General features: G+C 41.2%; 1 protein-coding gene across 1 annotated transcript; it reads right to left on the bottom strand.

Moving 5' to 3' along the window:
* Positions 1-5,923: 5,923 nt before the first annotated feature.
* FBXO45 (F-box protein 45) lies at positions 5,924-22,605 on the bottom strand. The gene is made up of 3 exons (XM_049879584.1): positions 22,036-22,605; positions 14,524-14,880; positions 5,924-10,116 (listed from the first exon to the last, which is right to left on the bottom strand). The coding sequence occupies exons 1-3, from the start codon at positions 22,345-22,347 to the stop codon at positions 9,931-9,933; spliced, it is 855 nt and encodes a 284-aa protein (XP_049735541.1). The 5' UTR covers positions 22,348-22,605; the 3' UTR covers positions 5,924-9,930.
* Positions 22,606-22,619: the final 14 nt, after the last annotated feature.

Raw genomic sequence — 22,619 nt, 5'->3', positions numbered from 1 at the left:
CCAGGCAGGAGGTGCCAACATAGTCTCAAGTGTCTACCTGATCCAAGAAGCTCACTCCTCAGGGCTTGGTCTCTTTGATGAAGGGGAAGGTTGCTGCTGCTGGTCAGGACCAGGCAAGAGTCCTCTAGCTGGGTTTTGAGGCTGCCTTATTTAGCAACTAAAAATACAGGATGTCCACTGAAAATGGAATTTCAGATAAATAATGAATAATTATTTAGTATAAGTATGGTCCATGCAGTATCTGTCTCACAGTTCACGGAGGTGAGAAGGGAAGGGGAGACAAGCTAGCCCGGGCCCCAAATGTGCTTCAAGGACCAGGAATATGTATTGTTCCCAGGTGTCTCCCCAGCCACTGACTCCCCAAGAGTCAGCCACTTCTAACCACTGTTTGTGCCTACCCCTTTGAGAGCACTTACCTTGTTACGGGATGTTTAGCTGTTGCCATGTCTGCCTTCCCCTTGAGTGAAAAGTTGCTTTAGGTATTTTTTCAAAAGGTTTTTTATTCTTAATTTTGGGGCCCTGGTGGCGCAGTGGTTAAGCATTTGGCTGCTACCCAGCAACAGGTTTGGTTTTGGTGTATTACTTTGAGAATCAGATGAATTGAAAGTTTTGTATTTCTCTCTTTCCCTGTTCGTTTCAAACACACGTGCGTAACTAAAATCGCTTTTCTCTCATGATTGACTCCTAATGGTTTTTACCTTTTGTGGAACAGTTCAGTGATAATGAGAAATGAATGCTTCTAAGCAGCTCAGTGTGCATTTCATTTAATCTTCACAACACCCTTTAAAGCAGATAGCAAGCACCATTTCCCTCATTTTCTAGGTAAGGGAACCGGGACATAGATCAAGTGTCCCGCTGAAAGTCACAGAGCCAATAAGTGGTAGTTTGGGGTTTGAATCCTGGCAGTCTTGACTCCAGAATCCATGCTCCTAACCACTACACTACGAGCTTTACAAATGCTGAGGTACAAATGCAACCAACAAAAGACCTTCCAAGAAATCTATTTAAAAAAAAAAAGTTAAAACCAGTTGCCACTGTATCGATTCTGACTCATGGAGACCCCATGTGTGTCAGGGTAGCACTGTGCTCCACAGGGTTTTCAACGGCAGAGTTTTCAGAACTTGATCACTAGGCAGTCTTTTGAGATGCCTCTGGGTAGGCTCGAACCTCCAGCCTTTTTGATTAGCAGCTGAGTGCTTAACCGTTTGCACCACACAGAAACTCCTAACAGATCTACAACACCCCCAAAATTGTTCCTGGCCTTTCTTTACACCTCGTTCCAGTGAAAAGCCAAACAGAGCATGGAAGTTGCCTCCAGAGAGAGAATTGGTAGAGAGAAAACTCACCAGCTTTCTTTATTTCTTTCCTGTAGCACCTTTCAATAATTACATCTTTTTTTTCCCAGAGGGACAAAGTTTGATTCTAAGACGTGACACACCACAAGTGCAGCCTTGGTTTAGCGCCCACGTGTCCTTGCTGTCCTGATTCAGGAAGGACAGCAAATCCGCTGTTCCCTGAGAGCATCCTCATAAGGGCCCAAACTCTCTTAAATGACTGCATAAATTTAGCTCACTGTGGTTGTGGAAAGACCAACAAAGGACATATAAGGTGCCTTGGGCTCTTACCCTGGCTCTGCCACTGACTTGCTCTCAGTCAGGCCTAGAGCTCTTTTTTCTCTCTCTATGTATTTTCCTTGTCATAAAAGAGAGATGCTACTTCCACTCTCAGGCTCCTCAAATGTCTGTCTGGAACAGTAATCTCCTAGTTCAGGAGAGAATTACCTGGGAACCTTACAAAAATCCTGATGCCTGAGCCCATCTCTCCACCCCATCACATTTAATTTGCTTGGGCATCTTTAAAAACATTCCTCAGTATACAATATCTTGATTGTCATGTGTGTACATATATGTCAAAAAGTATCAAATTGAACACTTTAAATATGTGCAGTCACCCTAGGTCAATTATATCTCATTAAAGCTGTTAAAAAGCGCATGCACGCACATGCACACACACACACACACTCTTCCCTGGTGATTCTAGTGGACGTTCTCAATTATGAACCATTAAGCTAGGCTGGGAGCCCTGGTGGCGCAGTGGTTAAGTGTTGCCAACCAAAAGGTCAGCAGTTCAAATTCACCAGCTCCTTGGAAACCCTACGGAGGCGCTCTACTCTGTCCTATAGGGTTGGAATTGACTCGACGGCAATGAGTTTTGGTTTTGGGTTGAGCTAGATCAACCTCCTCATTTTAGCAGATAAGAAAACAGCCTTAGAAAGGAAGAAATTTGATGTGCTCGGAAACCAAGTTGTGGCTACCAGCACCATCAGGTCTAGAGCCTGTGACTCCAGCGTTCTTGCCTTAAAACCAAACTGACAGAAAGTTACGGAGCTCCTCAAAAAAGTAAAAAAGAAACACTTGAAAATTTCGAAGTGCCAGGATTGTAACTCAGAGGTGGGTATGTTGTAAGGTGTACAACAGGGGCTAAACTTAAAAACAAACAAACAAAACCCCCCAGCCTTTAGTTGGTAGAGTCACGGCTTAGCAGGGCAGCTTGTTGTCCTTTCAGTGTGCTCCCGGCACCCTCCCCTGACTGCCCACTGTGTTATGGAGCCTAGCGGAGACGGGACAGCCAGAGAGGACAGCAACACAGCAGCTCACTGTTGAGTGGCCTAGTTGGCTGTCTCTCTTCTGAACACCAGACTTTTAGTTCCAACTGCCTTCCGTGAACGTCACCATGAGTCAGAATCCGCTTGATGGTAACTGACGGTAACAACCTCAGATTCAACACGTTCGAAACTGAACTCATCAAGGAAAAAAAAAACCCACCAAATCCGTTGCTGTCCAGTTGATTCCGACTCATGGCAACCACGTGTTACAGAGTAGACCTGCTCCATAGGGTTTTACTGGTTGTAATCTTTATGGAAGCAGATTGCCAGGCCTTTCCTCTGTGGCACCACTGGGTGGGTCCAGGCCACCAACTTTTAGGTTAGTAGTCAAGTGCAAGCCGTTTGTACCATATACCTGCCCCAAATCTATTTCTTCTTTTCAATTCCTTATCTTAATAAAGGAACCCTAGTTTTTTTTTAGTGGTGTAATGGCTAAGTGCTACAGCTGCTAACCATAAGATCAGCAGTTAGAATTCACCAGCGCTCCTAGGAAACCCTTTCGGGCAGTTCTACTCTGTCCTATCGGGTCACTACGAGTCAGGATCAACTCAACAGCAACAGATATCTTAATAAAGAGTACATCATTCTCCCAAATGTCCACACCAAAAAAGTGTCTCACTCTCTATAGTCCATTTATCTTCCTGAATATCTCTTAAATCCATCCCCTCCTCTGCCTCCTTATATTCACTGTCTTAGTCTTCCTCATTTTCTGCCTTGACCCCCTGACTGATGTCCCACATTTCTTTTATGGCCTTTTGCAGCCAGGGTAATCATTCTAAAACATGATGGGTCGTGGCACGCCCCTGCTGAAGCCGTTTCGATGACTTCCGCCTGAAAATAAAACCCAACCTCCTTAGCACGGCAGTCATGATCCAGCCCTGCTCACCTCATACCGCTCCTCCAGTAGGCGTCCTGCTTCCAGACTCACTGATCTACTTACGCCCCTGTGGCCTCACACATACTATTCCATCTGCTAGGTGGTGGATCCATCCTCATCAATCTCTACTCATCTTCAAAGACTCAGCTTAAATATCACTCCAGGTTAAGTAGTCCCTTCCCTATTCCACACTGGGCCTCATACCTAAGTCCATTAAAGCGATTATTCTGCTGCATGATGCTAGTCTGTTTCCACATTTGCTTTCTCGCTAGTTTGTGAGCAGCTTCAGAACAAACCATGTTTTCGCTGTTAAGTTTTAGGTTTTTTGTTTGTTTGATCTCATTTGTGCATTCTTAGGACTGGACAAGATTCTGGTACTAATGAGTGTTTAGAAAATAGCTAATGAATTATGAATTACCTTTTCTGCTTTTTCATTCTGAGTTACTCAGTGGATGGCTAGCAGCTGGATGAGCAAGGAGATACTTCACAATTTCCGAAGCTACGGCTCAGCTATGGCCACATGACAGTCACTGTGGTTCTGTGTGGCTCCATAGCATTTAAGTTCACTATTCCAGTAGACTGTGCTTGAAAGGGTGGATGCATTTGGCTGCTTCCAAAAAATCAGTGCAGCCCGTTTTTGCTACCAACACATCTTTCAGCAAATGGCTATTCATCCATACCCTCCACTGCTCTGGGCACCTTGGTCATGAACTATATTTTTTGTTCTGTTGAAGCAAGAGAGACGTCATCGGCATATCGTTCCGACTTTAGAGACGTTTTCTTAAGCCTCCCTTCCTTTACAGGCGAAGGTGACCACGAAGGGTCCAGATGAATAAAATACCCTTTTAACATTGGTTGGAAAAAGTGAATGTTTTCTACCTTAAAATAAACAAAAATATCTGGTCTATTCCCATTCCATCGTGTCTTCCATCAACTTAACTTTAGACATTCTCATTTTCATAAATTACTTCAGGGAGCTTCTCTTAGGGGGTACAAAAAACCAAATCCATTGCCATCGAATCGATTGCTACTCATAGTGACCCTTTAGGACGGAGCAGAACCGCCCCATAGGGTTTCCAGGGCTGTAAATTTTTATAGAAGCAGACTACCACATCTCTCTCCCGTGGAGCGGCTGGTGGATTCAAACCACCAACCTACCCACAGATCTTTTGGTTAGCAGCCAAGCACTTAACTACTGCACAACCAGGGCTACTCACCTGAAGGGAGGTTGGATCTCGAAACCATTCCATTTCTCCATTTCATTCCTCATTTTATTTATAGAGGAAAGGAGGCAGAAATACATGACTTATTAAACATCACACCGTAGAACAGACATGATTTAACTTTGGACGTGTTATCAGGAGGATCAGTTTCTGTAGAAGGACATCACGCTTGATAAAGTGGAGGGTCAGCAAAAAAGAGGAAGACCCTCAACAAGGTGGATTGACACAGTGGCTGCAACAATGGGCTCAAGCACAGCAAAGATTGTGAGGATGGCACGGGACCGAGCAGGGTTTTGTTCTGTGGAACACAGGGTTGCTATGAGTGGGAACCGACTCGACAGCACCTAACAATCTTTTTCTTGTTTTCCTGTCTTAAAAGAAACAGAAATCACACACTATCAACAAGGCGACCTAAAGAAACTCCCTAAATGATTCTTATCCTTGACTCAGTCATTATGAAATTCTATATACATAAGCTGGATAACGACAACCTTAAATCCTGAGGGCTATTTTTTTTTTTTTTTTTTTTATTCTTAGACTATCTTCTGAAGACTAGAGAACACATTGCTCTCAATAGTCCTCTAATGAATACATTAAGTAAAAAGCAAACGGTTCGGGGGAGGATCCAAAAAAGAAATTAGGACAACAGACTGGTAAAGCCGTCCCTCGCAAAGATAAGTACAGAAATTTTACAGCTAATTTTCTTTATTAAACCCTTCTTTAAATGAATTTTAACATATTACTGTATCTAGCAACATGATCAAATGATGAATTCTTTTAAGCTTTGGGGTCACAGAGGCCATTTGCTCAGCCAGTTCAGGAATAGCACACCTGCCTCTTTAAACTCTTGCTAAACAACTGTTAGTTAGGTGTGGAGACATTTGGGGAGCAGGATTCAAACGAATGGCTATTTCCAGTCCGCTTTCAACTCTAAACATGGGAAATGTGGATTCCATTACTAAAAGCTGTGGAATTTACAGGCAAAGTCTATTACTACCTCTGGCTACTAAGGCAGCCCAATTTTTCCTTCTGATCAATGTGTAAAAAGGCTCCTTTTTTAAAATGTAGGCAATCACAGGCGATTCATATTTATTTTTTATTAAGAAACTAAAGCAAAACAGATGAATTTCAAAATAATTAAAATACAGAGCTCTAATTTTAATTCTAAACAAATATGAAATCTACACCAAGAAATAAAAATCTGAGTTTACCAATATTTATGAATAAAGGGGAATGGCTGAAATGATTCGCAGCAATTATTTCTTTTTTATTAGCCTCAGGTTTGCATCCCTTCCCTTCCTGTTTCCCTTGGAACAGGACACAGAATTTCTCCCACATCCACCTTTCGCTACTATAGTCTCTAACTTCAGAGGAGCGTTTATCTTTCTACATAGTTCTTTATCTGCTCTTTCAGCAGATACATGAGCACCTGCCTATTGGACTTAGATGGTGTGGGTAGCAAAGCTGAGTCCATCAGACATACCACCCTAAGATGTTTAGGGGTAATAAGACACCAATAAATAATCAATAAATAAAAATAATTTTATACAAGGTATAAAGTAACACAGTATGGCAGGTATAGATAACACACAGATAGGGAAGTTTCACGGAAGGAGGGGTTACATTCAGCGGGAAGAGCTGAGGAGTATGTTATGAAGATAGCACTTGACCTGGGTATAGAGTGTTCCTTCTAATAAAGGCTTCAAAGTGGTCCTGATCGTGGTGGTCTCACTTTCTGAGAAGTAAACTTCTTAACACTAATCTTTGAAACCCCTTGAAGTGTTTATTTCTTAAAATGATCAATACAATATTAATATTAAAGTCTATATAAACAGTGGTTTGGGGACTTAATTAAAAGTTAATTATAATGTAATGGCTCCTCTAGGATCTAGGTCCTTGTTATTTTTTCAACTCTTTCCCCAGTCAAATCACATCTAAAAGGCAGAAGCTGTCTAATCACTGAACCATGACTTTAAAGATTCAGCTGGGCAAAATCTACTTATTTTTGGTACTTTACCGAATCTATGTCTAAACTTATTTGAGTAAGGATGAGGGACATGAAATGGCTTAACATTCAAAAGTAAGACAATGAAAAAACTATGGCAGCCATGAAATGATCTTAACCGCAGAATTCCTTGTATGAAAAGTTTTAATGAATTATGATCCATTGACCATTACAGACTTCAAGCCTTAATATTTCTTCTTTCCTATGTCAAACCAGGTAATTCAAACAGCCCATCTCAAGTATGACAGAAGAGAGAGTAACAGTAAAAGGAACCTCATTTCCACATCTGCATGCTTCACTAAAAACCGAAGAAAGTGCTCCCAGTTTCCCAGGTCAACAAGGCAAACTCAAAGACACATTCCTTTCCTGATAATTTCAATTAAAATACCACAGATACTACTTCGCCTTCCAATAGCACTTTTACCCCCAGCCCAACAAGTGCTTTTCCACCGTTTTTCTCCCTTCCCCTCAATATCCTTGTGAGGTAGTAAAGGGAGGGAGCGAGAATGTTTTTTCTATCTTGCACATGAGAAAACTTCAGGTGAACTTTAGGTCAGTGGTTCTCAACTTTGGCAGCACACTGAACGCACCTAGGGAAAAATCCTGATGGCCAGGTCATATCCCAGACCAACATCTCAGAATCTCAGGGTTGGAACTCAAGCATCAGTATTTTTTTAAAATGCACGTGACTCCAAAGTAGAGCTAAGGTTGAGAACCACTGGCTTAGGTGATTTATATTCAATCTTCGGGTGCAACCGTCTTCTACCTAAACGCCGTATCAGCACCAATGAAAGAGAAGATCCCACTTCCTTGAAAACTACAGTGGTCTGTTTTAATAAAAAATTAAAAAAAAATTTTTTTTTTTTTTTTATGGCTAGTCTTGGTCTCCAGTAATACAACTATTTTATCAGCTTAAGAATGAAGGCTCTTCACTCCCCTGCTGCTCATCCTATAAACCTCTGGTTTATAAAGTTTGCAAAAGGGATATTAGGAAATTTAAATCTTGGCGATAAGAGTGGCCTGTTACATATGTGAGGACTTCCTGATTCTAGGTTCAATGTGCAATAGCCATGTGTTTCTGTTTCTCATTCAGCAGTTTCAAACTTTGCTGCAAATGAATGTTTACTCACAAGACAGAACAGAAGTTATAAATAAAACCCTCAGCAAAAGCTCTTGGGAGTTGGCAATAGCACAACCTGAAAAAGAAACAAGTACTTAGAGGCCTTCAGAGTTTTCTACCTAGTCAGTCTTCATCCTGAACCAGTTCTCTTTAATCAAATTTAACCTTTTGCCAAATTGAGCTATTTTGTCATCAAGAAAAATCCATTCTGTAGCAATTATAGTCTCGAATACATTTAACATAGCATTTCATTCTAGGTTTCTTCTTGACATGGATAGCCAAAAAAATTTTTTAACAAATTTCACCTTTATGCAACATACCAAATACACAATAAATACCTGTAAACCTTTCAGGTGACAACAAGTCATGTATCTTTGTTCTATGGCTGAACTGTTGCTTCATAGGAGTACTGATCATTTTTACTCCTAAGGAGCAACCCAAGAACCCCAGCCAGGTGCTTGCTGTCCCTAATTTTATTAGATTTAAAACAAAATATACATATAGCAATAACTTAAAAAGTACAAAGATGCCACTTGTCTTAGTCAATTCTTATCACAAAGATGTATCTGAAACCATACAATTTATACTTTCATACAGAAAGAGGATGTCTGTTTCTCTTCTAAAAAAGAAAATCTCAACTCGTGTGTTGGATTATCAATTCTAAAGAGGAATATTAGTGCAGTGAAATCAGGTTTATCCGTCAAAAATTGAGAACAGGAATTAATGTTAAGCTCTTCTACAATGAAACCTCCAAAACACTGCCAACCTGAAGTTCTCAGCACAAGGTGTTACATTTCAAGTCCCATGGGGGCAATTATCTATAATGAGATTAAGAACATCCTTAACCTGGGTTCAGGTTGGCACTGTTTCAGATGGGTGAGTAAACATTTTCTTGAGAGCCCCAATGAAGGGTTTGAAGCTTAGGTTGTTGTATGATGTAAACAATACGGAATTAAAATATTTGATAATATCGGCAGTTATAAAATAAAAGGACAATTAATCAATTCATTTCCCAGGGTCTAAGACCAACAGCTTTCTTATTTTAGGCCTGAAAGAGTAAATGGCAACGTTCTGTGGTCTTATGAGACACTTCTCAGAAGGCCAAAAGATAAAACCAGGTACGAAAAGAAGCATATTATTATGTTTAGGTCTTCCTTACAGATACATGTGTAATTACAAATAGATTTGCCTTCCCTCAATCTTTAGCCAGATTAAGTGTATCTTTATTATAATTTTGATTGTTTAAATAAAAAAAAAAAAAAAGAAGCCCAGGCTATAATTGCTATGGAAACTGTAAGCCAAATATAATACGAAATGAGCTAATACAACACATCTCTTTTTAAAATCTGCTCCTTTGTCTCTGTCCCCAAATGTTATTCTAAATTGGTACCATGTAGTGGTTTTTAAGAAAATGAATTAGAACAAAGCAACTCCTTTGTCCTTTTTTTTATATAGTTTTTTTTTTTTTTTACACAGATATTGTATATACAACTTCTTAAAATAGCTGCACGACTTTATGTCTCACTGTTAGAGAAGTGCAGTCCAGGCAGACCATGCTTCTCAATATATTAAAAATATTAAATAAAACCTAACCAGCTTCATACTCTTCTAATAATCAAGCTGGCTGGAAAAGAGGGATTGGAGAAAGAACAGGCAGTTGTAAAATGGAATCCGTCTTTCTTCACAAACACACTACTTAAAAATCTTGCTATTTCCTTATCTTCTCCCTTTTACAGCATCTCTAAATCTCACCTTAAAAGCTGGAAATAACACGCTGCTAGCTTAGAGACCAAATCTGTTGCAACATGCACATGTCAACTTGCCCACTCAACCAACTGCAACCCTGAGGATTTTTCTGGCCCGGTGGAAAGAGGAAACACTAAGATCATCACTGCCGTAGAGTTGCTTCTCCAGTTTACAATTTCGTGTGTTTTTCAGGATGTTTCTTGGACATGCATGTATGACACTGTCACTTCGTGATTCTACTTTCCACAAGGAGATCTCTCCTTCGCGCAGTCTTTCATCCCAACAAAGCCACTGTCATCCATCCAAAGGTTTTCCAAGGTAAACCAAAGTCACTTCTGTGTTGCCGTACACAGCAGACACTGCTGGATACAAGCAGGCCTTTGGAAGTCCTCTAAAGGCAACCCCCAGGAACTCATATCCACGTTCAAAAGCTAAAGTCTTATCTTCCATGTCCAAGATGACGCGAATTCTTTCTCCTATCTGCAAATAAACATCAACAAAGGTTAGAAGAAAACCCCAGAGGGTATAGCTAAAAGAAACATAACATAAATCAAAAAGTTGAATATATTAATAATACATATCTTTAAAAAACATATATATATATATATATCCTTAAAGTTGTCTAAAAAGAGTAAAAACGGGAGGTTTCTGGCCAGGGAGAAACATCTAGAAGAACGAACCTACATTGGTCTCATCAAGAATGCTTCTTTTTTTTGTTGTTGTTGCTTTTAAACTGAAGATTCGTATGAGCCCTACACTTAGTGTTGAAAATTCAAATGTTTCCCCTTAAAAGTACCAAGATTTTTTTTTTTCCAAGATTTTACTTACATTTTGTTTAAAGGCATTTCTATGAGGCTTACCACTGAAATCTCTAACTTGGTATATTTTACAAAAAAAAAGCTGTCTAAATAACTTGCTTAAATTATTGTAATAAAACAACGCCTTGCGAGTCTTTAAACTTTACAACGTGCTTCCACATACAACACGGAGCGGATCCGATCTCGAACAGCCAGTCTGCCTACAGACCCTAAACGTGCGGTATACACAGGCTCACCGGATGGTCTTTTTCAGTTCACTGCTCTGAAACGTCTGTTTTAAAAACAGTGGCAATGACTGCAAAACTCAGCTGGAAGCACAATACATTCAGCTCTTTTCCCATTTGGAAACGTGAAGAATAAGGAAAGGAATAGTTCAAACAACACTGGGCAGGTATCTAAAAAGGCTGTTGTACCTACACACTTTGAAGCAGAATTTTGCAATCAAAAATCAGAATTTACGACTTCCTGACCATGGCGACCCCTGCCATCATCATTCATTTCCTGTCAGTGTCTTCCTATCACAAATAATGGCAAACATTTGCTTTTTTCCTGCCTTTACCCAACTCAGATTAACCCCTACCCCACTTGATAGACCTAAGAATCTCCAAATCGACACCGCTGTCACTGCCACTACTAAACATGCACAGGAGAAAACAGAAAGGAAGTTGGTACTGTCGGGGGGTTTGTTTTGTGCTTTATTTGAATTACCTCGTTTAATTCTCACAGTAATCCTAGGAGTTATCCCTATTTTACAGAAGATAAAATTAAGAAGACAGAACCGCTCCTGGTGAAATTTACAAGTCTGCTCCCCCTTTGACTAACACATAGCAGACACGCAAGCGCGGGAGCAGAAAGGAGAAGTCTTACTGGCTTTAGGCGTCAACAGGCAATACTTGGAGATGGAGAGCAACTGGAAACTTAGATGGACTCCAAAAGCAACGGAAGCACAGAGAAGATGAGCCCCAAAAGCTGAGGAAAAATTCTGTCCAAATCCTTGCCGGACCACTGACCACAGGCCCAGGGGAGACCAGGCTGAAAAGGCAGCAGCTAGAAGCTGAAATAATTGAGCAAAGACATCAGGGGCTGCACACCGTGGGGGAGATAGTTGACAGTTTGAGTCCAGGCAAGTTAACTGCCCACTAAAACAAGAAAGTCAACACTCGTTAGAAGAATAAAAGCTTCTAAAGAAACAAAACATCCTAAAGTCACTACTACATAGTATCTACAATGCCCAATTTTCAATAAAAAATTATTAGATATGAAAAGAAACAGGAAAATGTGACCCGTAGTCGGGGGTGGGGGGAGTAGTTAATAGAAACTGGCTCCAAGTGGGCCTAGATGTTCGATTTGGAAGACAAAGACTTCAAAGCAGCTATTATAAATACGCTGAAAGAATTAATGAAAAACACAGTATTAAATGAGTTGACAGGACCTGGCTACAACCAATGACTGCCCTGACAGGGAACACAACAGAGAACCCCTGATGGAGCAGAAGAGCAGTGGTATGCAGACCCCAAATTCTAGTAAAACGACCAGACTTAATGGTCTGACTGAAGCTAGAGGGACCCCGGGGGGTCATGGTCCCTAGACCTTCTGTTAGCCCAAGACAGGAATCATTCCCAAAGCCAACTCTTCAGACAGGGATTAGACTGGGCTATAAGACAGAAAATGATACTGGTGAGGGGTGGGCTTCTTGGATCACGTAGACATGTGAGACTTTGTGGGCAGCTCCTGTATGGAGGGGAGATGTGAAGGCTGAGGGGGTCAGAAGCTGGCTGAATGGACACGGAAACACAGGATGGAGAGAAGGAACGTGCTATCTCATGGAGGGGGGGCAACTAGGAGTATATACCCAAAAAACAAACCCAGTGCCATTGAGTCCATTCTAACTCATAGCAACTCTATAGGGCAGAGTAGAACTGCCCCATAGGGTTTCCAAGGAGCGCCTGGCTGATTCGAACTGCCGACCCTTTGGTTAGCAGCCGCAGCATTTAACCACTACGCCACCACGGTTTCCGGGAGTATATGGCAAGGTGTATATAAGGTTTTGTATGAGAGGCTGACTTGATTTGTCAACTTTCACTTAAAAAAAAAACAAAACAACTTTCACTTAGAGCACAATAAAAAAAAAATGAGTTGACAGGGGAGCTTAATAGAGAAATGAAAACTATAAAAAAGATCCAAGTGAAAATTCTACAGCTGAAGAACATAATAACCAAAAATCATTAGATTGGCTCAATAGCAGAGTTGAGATAACAGAAGACAGAATCCATGAGCTTGAAGATACAGCAATAGAAATTATCCAATCCAAACAACAGAGAGAAAAAAAGACTGACAAAAAAACAAACATAGCTTCAGAGGCACAGAAACAAGGACAGTATCAAGCAGTCTAACAATTACACTAAATAAATGTAAACGGACTAAACATTTCAATCAAAAGCCAGTGGTTGCGAGACTGGATTGGATAAAAAGCAAACTAATTTAACTATGTTTTCTAAGAAACTCACTTTAAATACAAAAGCAGACTAAAAGTAAAAGGATGGGAAAAGATGTACCACCCAACAGTAAGTGTAAGAAAGCTGGAATGGCTATTAATATCAGTCAAAACAGACTTAATGCCAAGGAATATTACTAAAGTCAAGGGAAGACATTTTATAAAGATAAGAGTTAATCAGGTAGGGAGACATAACAATTATAAACGTATATGCACCTAATAACAGAGCTCCAAGATACATGAAGCAAAAACTGACAGAACTGAAGGGAGAAATAGACAAATTAACAACTATGTTAGAGATTTCAATACTCCTCTTAGTAAATGACAGAACAGGTAGAAAGAAAAATCAGTAAGGATATAGACAACTTGACAACTATCAACCAACTTGACCTAATTGTCATTTACAGAACATTCCATTCAACCACAGAATATACCTTCTTTTCAAGCATACAGAGAACATCAAGAATAACTATATGCTGGGAATAAAACAAGTTTCAATAAATTTAAAAGAACTGAAATCATATAGAGTATATTCTCTAAAGAACAAAGAGTTCAGGACTTTCACTACAAAACCGTAACAAGCCTAGTCACAGGACTGTATCTTCATTGATTTATTTAGCTCAGACATCCTTCTCCTTAGGGTCTTTGCAGTGCCTGAAAGGACAGTAAACAAAGGATTCTATAAAAGAGAATCCTTCCAGGCTTTTAAATCTCAGGAAATGGGATATATTTTTAGTTCTTCTACTTTAGTATGCCTGACTTGAGGCCATTACTGAGGCTGAAGCTTTCAAGCCACACGTGGCTACGAAATACGTAATCTTATTCTTTGAGACTTTCAATTTCTTATCAGACTATTGCGTTTTAGACCCTGCTGAATCTATGGTAATACTATGACTTTTTTTTTATAAATAGGAACGATAATTTTGACTCTAGAGTCAAGTGAGTATGGCTTAAGGCTAAGATGAAGAACAAAAACTACAGCTTACCTGAACTTTCCTATCCCTATAGAAATCACTAAAACCTGCAGGGGATTTGAATGCACACACAGATTAGTAAGTAGCAGAGGGTTAGTTTGTGCACACACACATGTGCATCTGTGGGGATGAGGTCTCTGGAAGGATGTGGATGTGCCATGATACTGGAAAGAGAACAGTCTAGGGTATGAGTTGGCAAACTACAGCACCTGGGCCAAATCTGGTCTGCAGTCTGTAAATAAAGTTTTATTAGAATACAGCCATGCTCATTTATTTACATTTTGTCTATGGCGGCTTTTGTGCTACAACAGCAGAATTGAGAAGCTGTGACAGAAACTATACTATCTACAAAGCTTGAAATATTCACTATCTGGCCCTTTACAGAAAAAGTTTGTCAAGCCCTGGTCTAGAGTGGGTATGAACTGCTCAGGGGAGAATATGGTATAAGGAAACAAATATTGAGATACTAAAAACTTATTATCACAGGAGCAAAGCTACACCAAAAAGAGATACAAAGTTGCTATATAAAAATCTGGAAATTTAAAACAAATTCAGGAGTTACTTGACAAAGGCCACATCTGAGAAAATACCCATCTCTCACCTGATACTTTGGGGCATTGTTGCACTGTGGAAAACTGCCATTGACTTCCCCGTTATGTAGTAGATTATTGTCCACCAGATTCCAGCCCCAGCTTTGGTCATCACTGCCCAACAATGCCACATAACCCTGGCACTGCATGGGGGCCCGTTTTGTGGCGATTCCAATCACTGCCACCGTGCCCAGAGGGCCTTCCCACCATACTTCCCATGCATGGCGGCCCTCACTGAAACCAATCTTGGTCCTTGCACCATCAGTGCTCTGCGCGATGGGGTTTCGATGTAAAGTAAAGCCATTCTTCTTAATGTAGACGTTCCTGGAGCAGTCGTTAGTGCTGAAGGCATGTTGGAAAGCACGTACCTGAAAAGATGAGAAACAGACCAAAGAAACAGAAATTGGAGTTTTCTTAAGTTGTAAAATTAACTGTCGCCCAAAAATAGGTGTTGTAAATCCTAACCCCTATACCTGTGGTTATAATCCCATTTGGGAATGTAATGTCTTTGTTTATGTTAATAAGACAGTATTAGTATAGCCCGTGTCTTAAATCAATCTTTTTTGAGATATAAAAGAGAGTAAACAGGCAAGCCATGAAGCAGAGATGGGGAAGAGAGATGCCAAGACAGCTGTTTGGGAGCAGAAGCTCCAAAGAGACAAGGACCTTCCTCTAGAGCCGACAGAAAGAGAAAGCCTTCCCTTAGAGCCGGCATTCTGAATTCAGACTTCTGCCTCCTAAACTGTGAGGAAATAAATTTGTTTGTTAAAGCCACTCGCTTGTGGTATTTCTGTTACAGTATTTATGGCTCTAGAAAACTGAGACAGCACCCAAACCTTAGGCTACATGTTGATAAATAATAAAGTTATATGTTTCTAAATAATGCAATAAGTTACTTCCAAAAAATGGCTGCAGTTTCAGGATTGGATACTAATGTAATAAAATGTTTAACACTAAAAATAATTGCCAACTTGTTTCTTCATCATTTGACAAAACTATTAGCACAAAGATGTAAATAAGAGTCCTTGTATTTTAGAGCTAATACTAAACTGTTCATGGATGTTATAACCTTGTCCAGGAATTGCTTTGAAATAATTCATTGGTGGGGTGGGACGGTAACGGGATTATCACGACACTACATTGGCCACACAGTACTCACTGTTAAAGCTGGGTGAAGAGTATTGGGAGGTTCACGGAATTATTTTCTCAACTTTTGTTTATGCTTGATATTTTTATATCAAAAAGTTAAAGATACAAAGTTTTCATGCTGGCAGTGCTGTCACCAAAAAGAATTATATTTTAAGTCAAATAGAGGCCTCAGTCAGCAGCTCTAAAGTTCATGAAAAAATGTTGTAACCTCAAACTACCTTAGATCTTCAGCCTCCTTGCTAGCTATTACTCATACACTGAGACATCGCCATTCTCATTTTTATCAAACCCAATAATCCCCTCCCTAGCATCTAAATTCAACCACTGGCATTTATAAAGAGTCATTAAGAGCAGCAGCCACCAATAGGACAGGTTAGTTGACACTTCAATAATTACAGGAGATTTTTAAGCTTCTAAAAGACATTATGAAACAGCTATTCTATACAAATAATAACAACTTCTCATGTTTCAATAATTTAAACCTTTTGGTTTGTCTGTTTAAAAAAAAAAAAGCAGCTCTTCCTTACTTTATTCCAACTACCAAAAAGCAACCCAGGGGTGGAACCTATCACTCCAGTTAATCTGGGAAATCAATCCCAGAGTCACAGAAGGTCAGCACCGGGACAGACCTTAAGGATAACCCAGTACAATAGAGACATGGACGCAGACTTGAAAAGCTGTGTTGGGCAAAGTCATCAGCTAGTTAATACAAGAGCCCCATTAGCCCGTACTCGGCTATTTCATTATTGCACTGCAGGGCAAAGGTTAAAACATACCTGCCTGCATGTTTTAGGTATCCCATGTTTTCATTAGAAGGCTTACAGTAAAAATGAAGTATTTGTAACTTTTTCCTATCTGTTCCTATTATAACACAAATACTTTAAGGTACATGAAAGATCAGAATCCAGGATTAAATGGGGGAGGAAAATATCCCCCACATATTCAGTATTAAACTACACAACTCAAGAGAATCTTATAAAGAGACTAATTCCTTCTTATAAGGTATTTATTTAATTAATGCTTTCCCATGCCTATTCCCCAATTCTTATCAACTCCATTGCCTTTTCTCTGACCTTATTCTCTTTGTCACAATGACACCATTGACAGCCTCTTCCTCAAACTTCTGTACCTTCCTACTTCCTTGAACTGATACTTTATTGTATCTTTTTTTGGTTATCACCCTACCTCTGCCCCCCAAATTCTCCAGACTCCATCCTTAACCCTCGACCTCAATTCCCTCTAAAGAAGTCTTTCTAAAATAGCACCTTTATTACATCCCATCCCAGCTTGACCGTTGCACACTTCTGATGGTTCCACATCTACTACCATATCCACTGTAAGTTATTCTGCCTGCTTTTCCAAGCCCTCCAGATCTGGTTCCTCCTACTTCCCTTTATACCTTTGTGTTGTTCTCCTTGTTTGTAGTATCTTACCTGCTTTCTGCCCCTCACTCATCCTCTAAGGCCAGCTCTGGTCCTGTCACTTCGAAGAAGCCATTCTCAACTAAGGTCATCCAATCCCACCGGCTTCTCTCTCCTGAATTTCTGCCCACCATAGTCTGTACCACACAACACCTAATTATGCAGATCTTATTTTTTAACACATGCCTAACAGCTTGAATTTAGTAAAAAATATTTTGACCCCCCCCCCAAAAAAAAACAACTAATCTAATCTAATGTATTTTCTACAGGAAATACAGAGGATAGAAGAACATGTCACGCAACACTATGGGAACGGAATCAGAAAAATTCAGACTGAGGCAAACTCTACAGAGTAAATGATTTTCAACAAATAAATGGTGGGAGTGAGGGAGATGGAAGGTGAATCTGGAGACTAAAACAAGACTGAAGAGATACGGCAACTGTTTGAAGCAGGAACCTTACACAGAACTGCTTTAAAAACCTATATATTAAAAACACAACTTTGACACTTATGAGACAATTGGAAATTTGTACACTGCATCTTTTACATTAAGAAATCTGTGTTCATTTCTTTTCAGATGTGATAATGGTATCGTAATTATGCATTTTTAAAAAAGTATTCTTATCTTTCAGAGATGGATATGGAAAATTTCAGATTAAATGGAAAAATAAATGTATAAATTAATAAAAACAGCCCACAGTTCTGTCTCACGGTCCCATGCACAACCTAGATTTTACATTACAGCAAACAGCTGTAAGACCTAGTTTAGGAGCTAAGTCTCAAATTTAGAGAATTATAGTTAGCATCCAAGTATGACTGCACTAACTGATGCTACCAGGTGACATGTAAAATATGAACTTTTAAAAGACAACTCCTGAAAGGGCTGACCAAATCCAAACACTCTGCAGTTTTATGCTATTCCAAACCTGTTTCCCTTCTTCTGTTACTGAGGCTCCCTGAAAATCCTACTGACTAGGCCTTCTTCCTTGTCTCACGCATCCCAGCAGCTGTCCACCTATGTGGATTTGTTCTCTGCGATAACTCTCCCAGCCATCCCATCGCTGTACACCTGTTCAGTTCTTAGGTGTCTCTGCATCAACACCGTCAGTGTTACCTCTGTAGCTCCTCCCTGGTCCAATTCATGTGATGACCTAATCTTCCTAAAGCACAGCTCTTATTTTGTCACTCCCTTGTATGGTCGCTGAGTCAGAATTGACTCAATGGCAATGGATTTGGTTTGATGGGTTTTATTCAAAATTTAACGGCTTCCAGCTGCAGAAAAATGCCCAAACTATAGAATGAAAGCTATATTTCAAGGCCCTCCATGATATATCTGGTTCCAGCTTACCTTTACAATCCTATTTCCCACTACTTCGATTAAATCTAACTGAGCTATTTCATATCTTTAGCCCGTACCTCTCCTCTAACCTTCAACCTGTAACAGTTGCCTACCTGAATGAAATATCTTCGATGTCTCAAGAGCACCATAAACTCCAGCCAAACTGAACTCATCATACCTCCAAAATCTAGCCCAGGTGATCCCTGCTTCATATGAGTCAGACACCTATGGTCATCCTTAGCAGCACCCTCTTCCTCACCCCTATTTCAGTTCTATAGATTTTACTTCCTACTTCTGCTAATTTCTCCCCATCTCCTTCACTACCTACTTTCTAACTGATGAACCCATATCTCTCATGCCCCCCCAATCTGTTCTCCACACTATAGCCAGAAATAACTTCTTAAATATACAAAAATAATCATGTCACCAAGCCCCACACTCCTAGGCCCCTCTTCCTAGAATTTCAAATGGCTTCCCTGTAGCTTGGCCCCAGTCCACCTCTTCTATCTAACCTCAAACCTGCTTCACCTTTGCTCTCTAGACTCCAGCCACATTGATCTGTTTTCCATCCTGTCATACTCATCAGGTTCCCCCCTAGAAGGGTCCTCTCTCTCCCCTTGGCCTATTTATCCCTATCTTTCAGGTCTCAGTTTAAGCACCATTTCCTTCAGAGAAAGCCTACCTAGGTCAAATTCTCCATTACTGACACTCAGAGCACCATGTATTCTTCCTTCCTAGATGCAATTTTATAACTGTGTGATTATCTGATTAATATCTATTTCCCCCACTAGACTGTAAGCTCCATAAGGCAAGACACCCATAAGAGTTCACGTCTGTTTTACTTGCCACTGTATTCCCAAGATAATAGTGCCTGGCACTCACACTTTTTTGAATAAAAATATTTGCTACACAAACGTTTTGCTTTCTTTTTGTCCTGCTTCTGTTCAAGGTATTTCCTCTTCCTAAAATGTTCAAATCCTCTTCATCTTTACAACAATTCAGCTCAAACACAACCTCAGCCTCAAACCTTTTCCAATCCCCAACTCAAACTTTAAATCTCTCCTTTCACTGAACTTCTGGTATACTATTTTTTAATACCTCTAACACTAAGAAGGAGCCCTGGTGGCGCAGTGGTTAAGAATTACAGCTGCTAACCAAAAAGTCAGCAGTTTGAATCTACCAGCCACTCCTTGGAAACCCTATTGTGCAGTTCTACTCTGCCCTGTAGGGTTGCTATGAGCTGGAATCAACTCAACGGCAACTGTTTTTTTTTTTTTTAACAGTAAGGAACGCGCCCTGGTGGTGCAGCAGTTGAGCACTCAGCTACTAACCAAAAAGGTCAGCAGTACATATGGACCAGCCACTCTGTGGGAGAAAGATGTGGCAGTCTGCTTCCATAGAGATCACAGCCTTGCAAACCCTAGTGGACAGTTCTACTCTGTCTGATAGGGTCAGTTTAGTTTGGATTAACAGTAAGGAAGGAGTCTCTAGGTGCTACAAACGGTTAAGTGCTTGACTGCTAACCAAAAGTTTCCACGCAGAGGCACCCTGGCAGAAAGGCCTGGCAATCTGTCCCTAAAAGGTCACAGCCTTGAAAACCCTATGGAGCACAGCTCTACTCTGTAATACGTGAAGTCGTTATGAGTCAAAACTGAATCAACGGCAACTGATTTTAACAGTAAGGAGCAATTTCTATACATTTTTTCCTCCTCTACTAGACGAAAGGCTCAACCTATTTGACTATGTGACTCATTTTGATTTAATCTTTGTATCCTCAAGATAGTCAAGCAAAATGCCCTGCAACAGCTGAATGAACATGTCATGAGTATAAGTCTACAATGCCTACAGGAGCCCTGGTGGTGCAACAGTTAAGTGCTCAGCTGCTAACTCAAAGGCTGGCTGTTCAAACCCACCCACTGGATCCTCGGGAGAAAGATCTCGTGATCTGCTCCCGTAAAAATTAGAGCCTAGAAAACCCTATGGGGGCAGTTCTACTCTGTCACATGGGATCACTATGAGTCAAAATCAACACAATGGCACCTAACAACAACAATGTGGCAAGTATTAGAAACTTCAGAAACCAAAAAACAACAAACTTCAGAAACCTAAACTATGCTGGAAGGATATACATAAAATTGGTAACACAGGTTGCCTCTAAGGAGGGGAACTGGGCAGCTGAGGGACAAGGGTGAAAGGAAGGCATTTTCCTGTATATCATTTTACATCCTGAATCATGTGAACATATTATCTATGATAAATTTTTTTCAAATTTCTTAAAACCAGTAGATGCAACGGAAAAACAGAAAGTAAATAAAATCCATGAAACCCACGTTTATCAGGCAAAGTAGGGCGAAACTGTAGTCTTCTGCACGCCGCCATAAAAATTACAACTAGCAAACACTGAGCATGTACCATGCACAAGTATCGTCCTAAGAAATTAACATGTTATTTCGTTTAATATAAATACAGCTCGAGTTAACATTTAACAGCAATGTTCGTTATTGTATTAAACTAAAATCTGTTTTTATTACGAAAAAGTGAATTTTACATCTATTTCTCATGAAGGTTTTTTTTACTTCTTACTCTGACCCCCACTGGCACTGAAAAGCAACTTCTCTTTTCAGTTATTAATGTATTCTGTATGTTTACCATATTCAAAGTCACAGGCTTTATCCCCTTTCAGAAATGCTCTTGGTGAATACTATACTGGAGAGCTGTTATGGGTCCAACTGAACCCAAGCCTGGAGTCCTTTGTTTATATGGCCTGGAGAATTTTCTCACCCCCTACCACAACCTGTTACTTGACATTTTTATTTTGTATATGAAGAGAGGCAGGAACATGCACAAGAATCTAAGAGGGGGAAAAAAAAAAGAAGCAAAACTGGAAACACCACGTTTGATGACAAATGGAACAGAAGAGACATACCATCAAGGTGGAGACTATGAAAAAGTTGGCAAGGAGGCAGCCAATAATACTGGGAAAAGGCAACTATTATGACAGTAAGTGGCACTGATGGGACGATGTTCTATAAATGCCTATATCTTGAAAGTTAGCAGGTCGCCTAGGAACTCATTTGTAAGCCTGAAACATAGTGGAGAGAATTAACGAAAACGGGCGGAAATAAAGAAAAAATTGTTATAAATAATAGTGAGCTGAAAGCAATGATCTGAGAGACTAAGCCGATATTAAGAGAGAAAATAAGGCAACTGAAATGATTTAATAGCGTCTATCTGTTTATCTGTCGGGCAGGAAGAAAAACGGGATGACAGTATTAAAAGGTACAACAATGGGAGTGGTCGGTCTTTATTACTGGGACTGTCGAAAGTAACATGAGTAATGGAAGCCAGGGATGGGAAACCATCTGGTCCTTAGACTGGATCACGGAAGTGGGGAGGGTTAAGGAGCAGAACTTAATACTGTGCACAGCAATCCAAAGAGAAGAGATCTTTGTGGAGGGGAGTGGAGGAGAGAGGTGAGGTAAGGTCTTGACTGGAGCCAAGGAAAGGCGGGATGGGGAGGCGAGCGTCTGAGTCAGACGCTCAGATGCGAAGCACTGAGAGCGGCGCGGAGGAGCGGGACGGAGGGCAGCGGCGTGGCCCGGGGCTCCCTCACCTTGGCCTTGTAGCTGGGCAGGTTGCAGAGGATGTCCGTGCGCAGAGCCTCTTCGGCCAGGCTGCGGGCGCACAGGCTCCGCCACACCTCGCTGTTTTCATCGCCGTGCAGGCAGCGGTACCAGTGCTTGCACACCAGAGCGCAGCTCCGCAGTTCGGACAGCTCCAGGTAGGAAAACACCAACTCCAACACCCGGCTGGGCAGCCGGCCCCCGGCCCCCGCAGACCCGGATCCCGAGCCCGCGCCGGCGCCCGCGCCGCTACAGCCAGCGCCGCCCGAGGCTCCTCCAGCTCCCGGGGTCGGCGCCGCCATCGCCTCACCAGCCGGCCCGAAGGCCGCTGCCGCCGCCGCCGCGTTCCCCCGTCTCTGCTCTGGAGGCCAAGCCTCGCCTTGAGACCGGAGCAGCTTGCTCACCGCCCCTTTCACAGCCTACCGCCCAGCACCTCCACCACTCCCGCCCCTGCCCGGGGGCGCCCGCCGCGCGCCCCGCCTCACTGAGGGCAGACGCGCCGGCTGCACGGGCGTCCCCGCCCCTCCCCCGCTCCCGAGGCTCAGGGCGGGCGCCGGAACCGCCCGACTCGCGT

The sequence above is a fragment of the Elephas maximus genome, chromosome 1 (assembly GCF_024166365.1).
Source record: "Elephas maximus indicus isolate mEleMax1 chromosome 1, mEleMax1 primary haplotype, whole genome shotgun sequence".
NCBI classification, from domain to species: Eukaryota; Metazoa; Chordata; class Mammalia; order Proboscidea; family Elephantidae; genus Elephas; species Elephas maximus.
The sequence above is the reverse complement of the archived record's forward strand: the minus strand, read 5'-3'. Positions and strand labels throughout refer to the sequence as shown.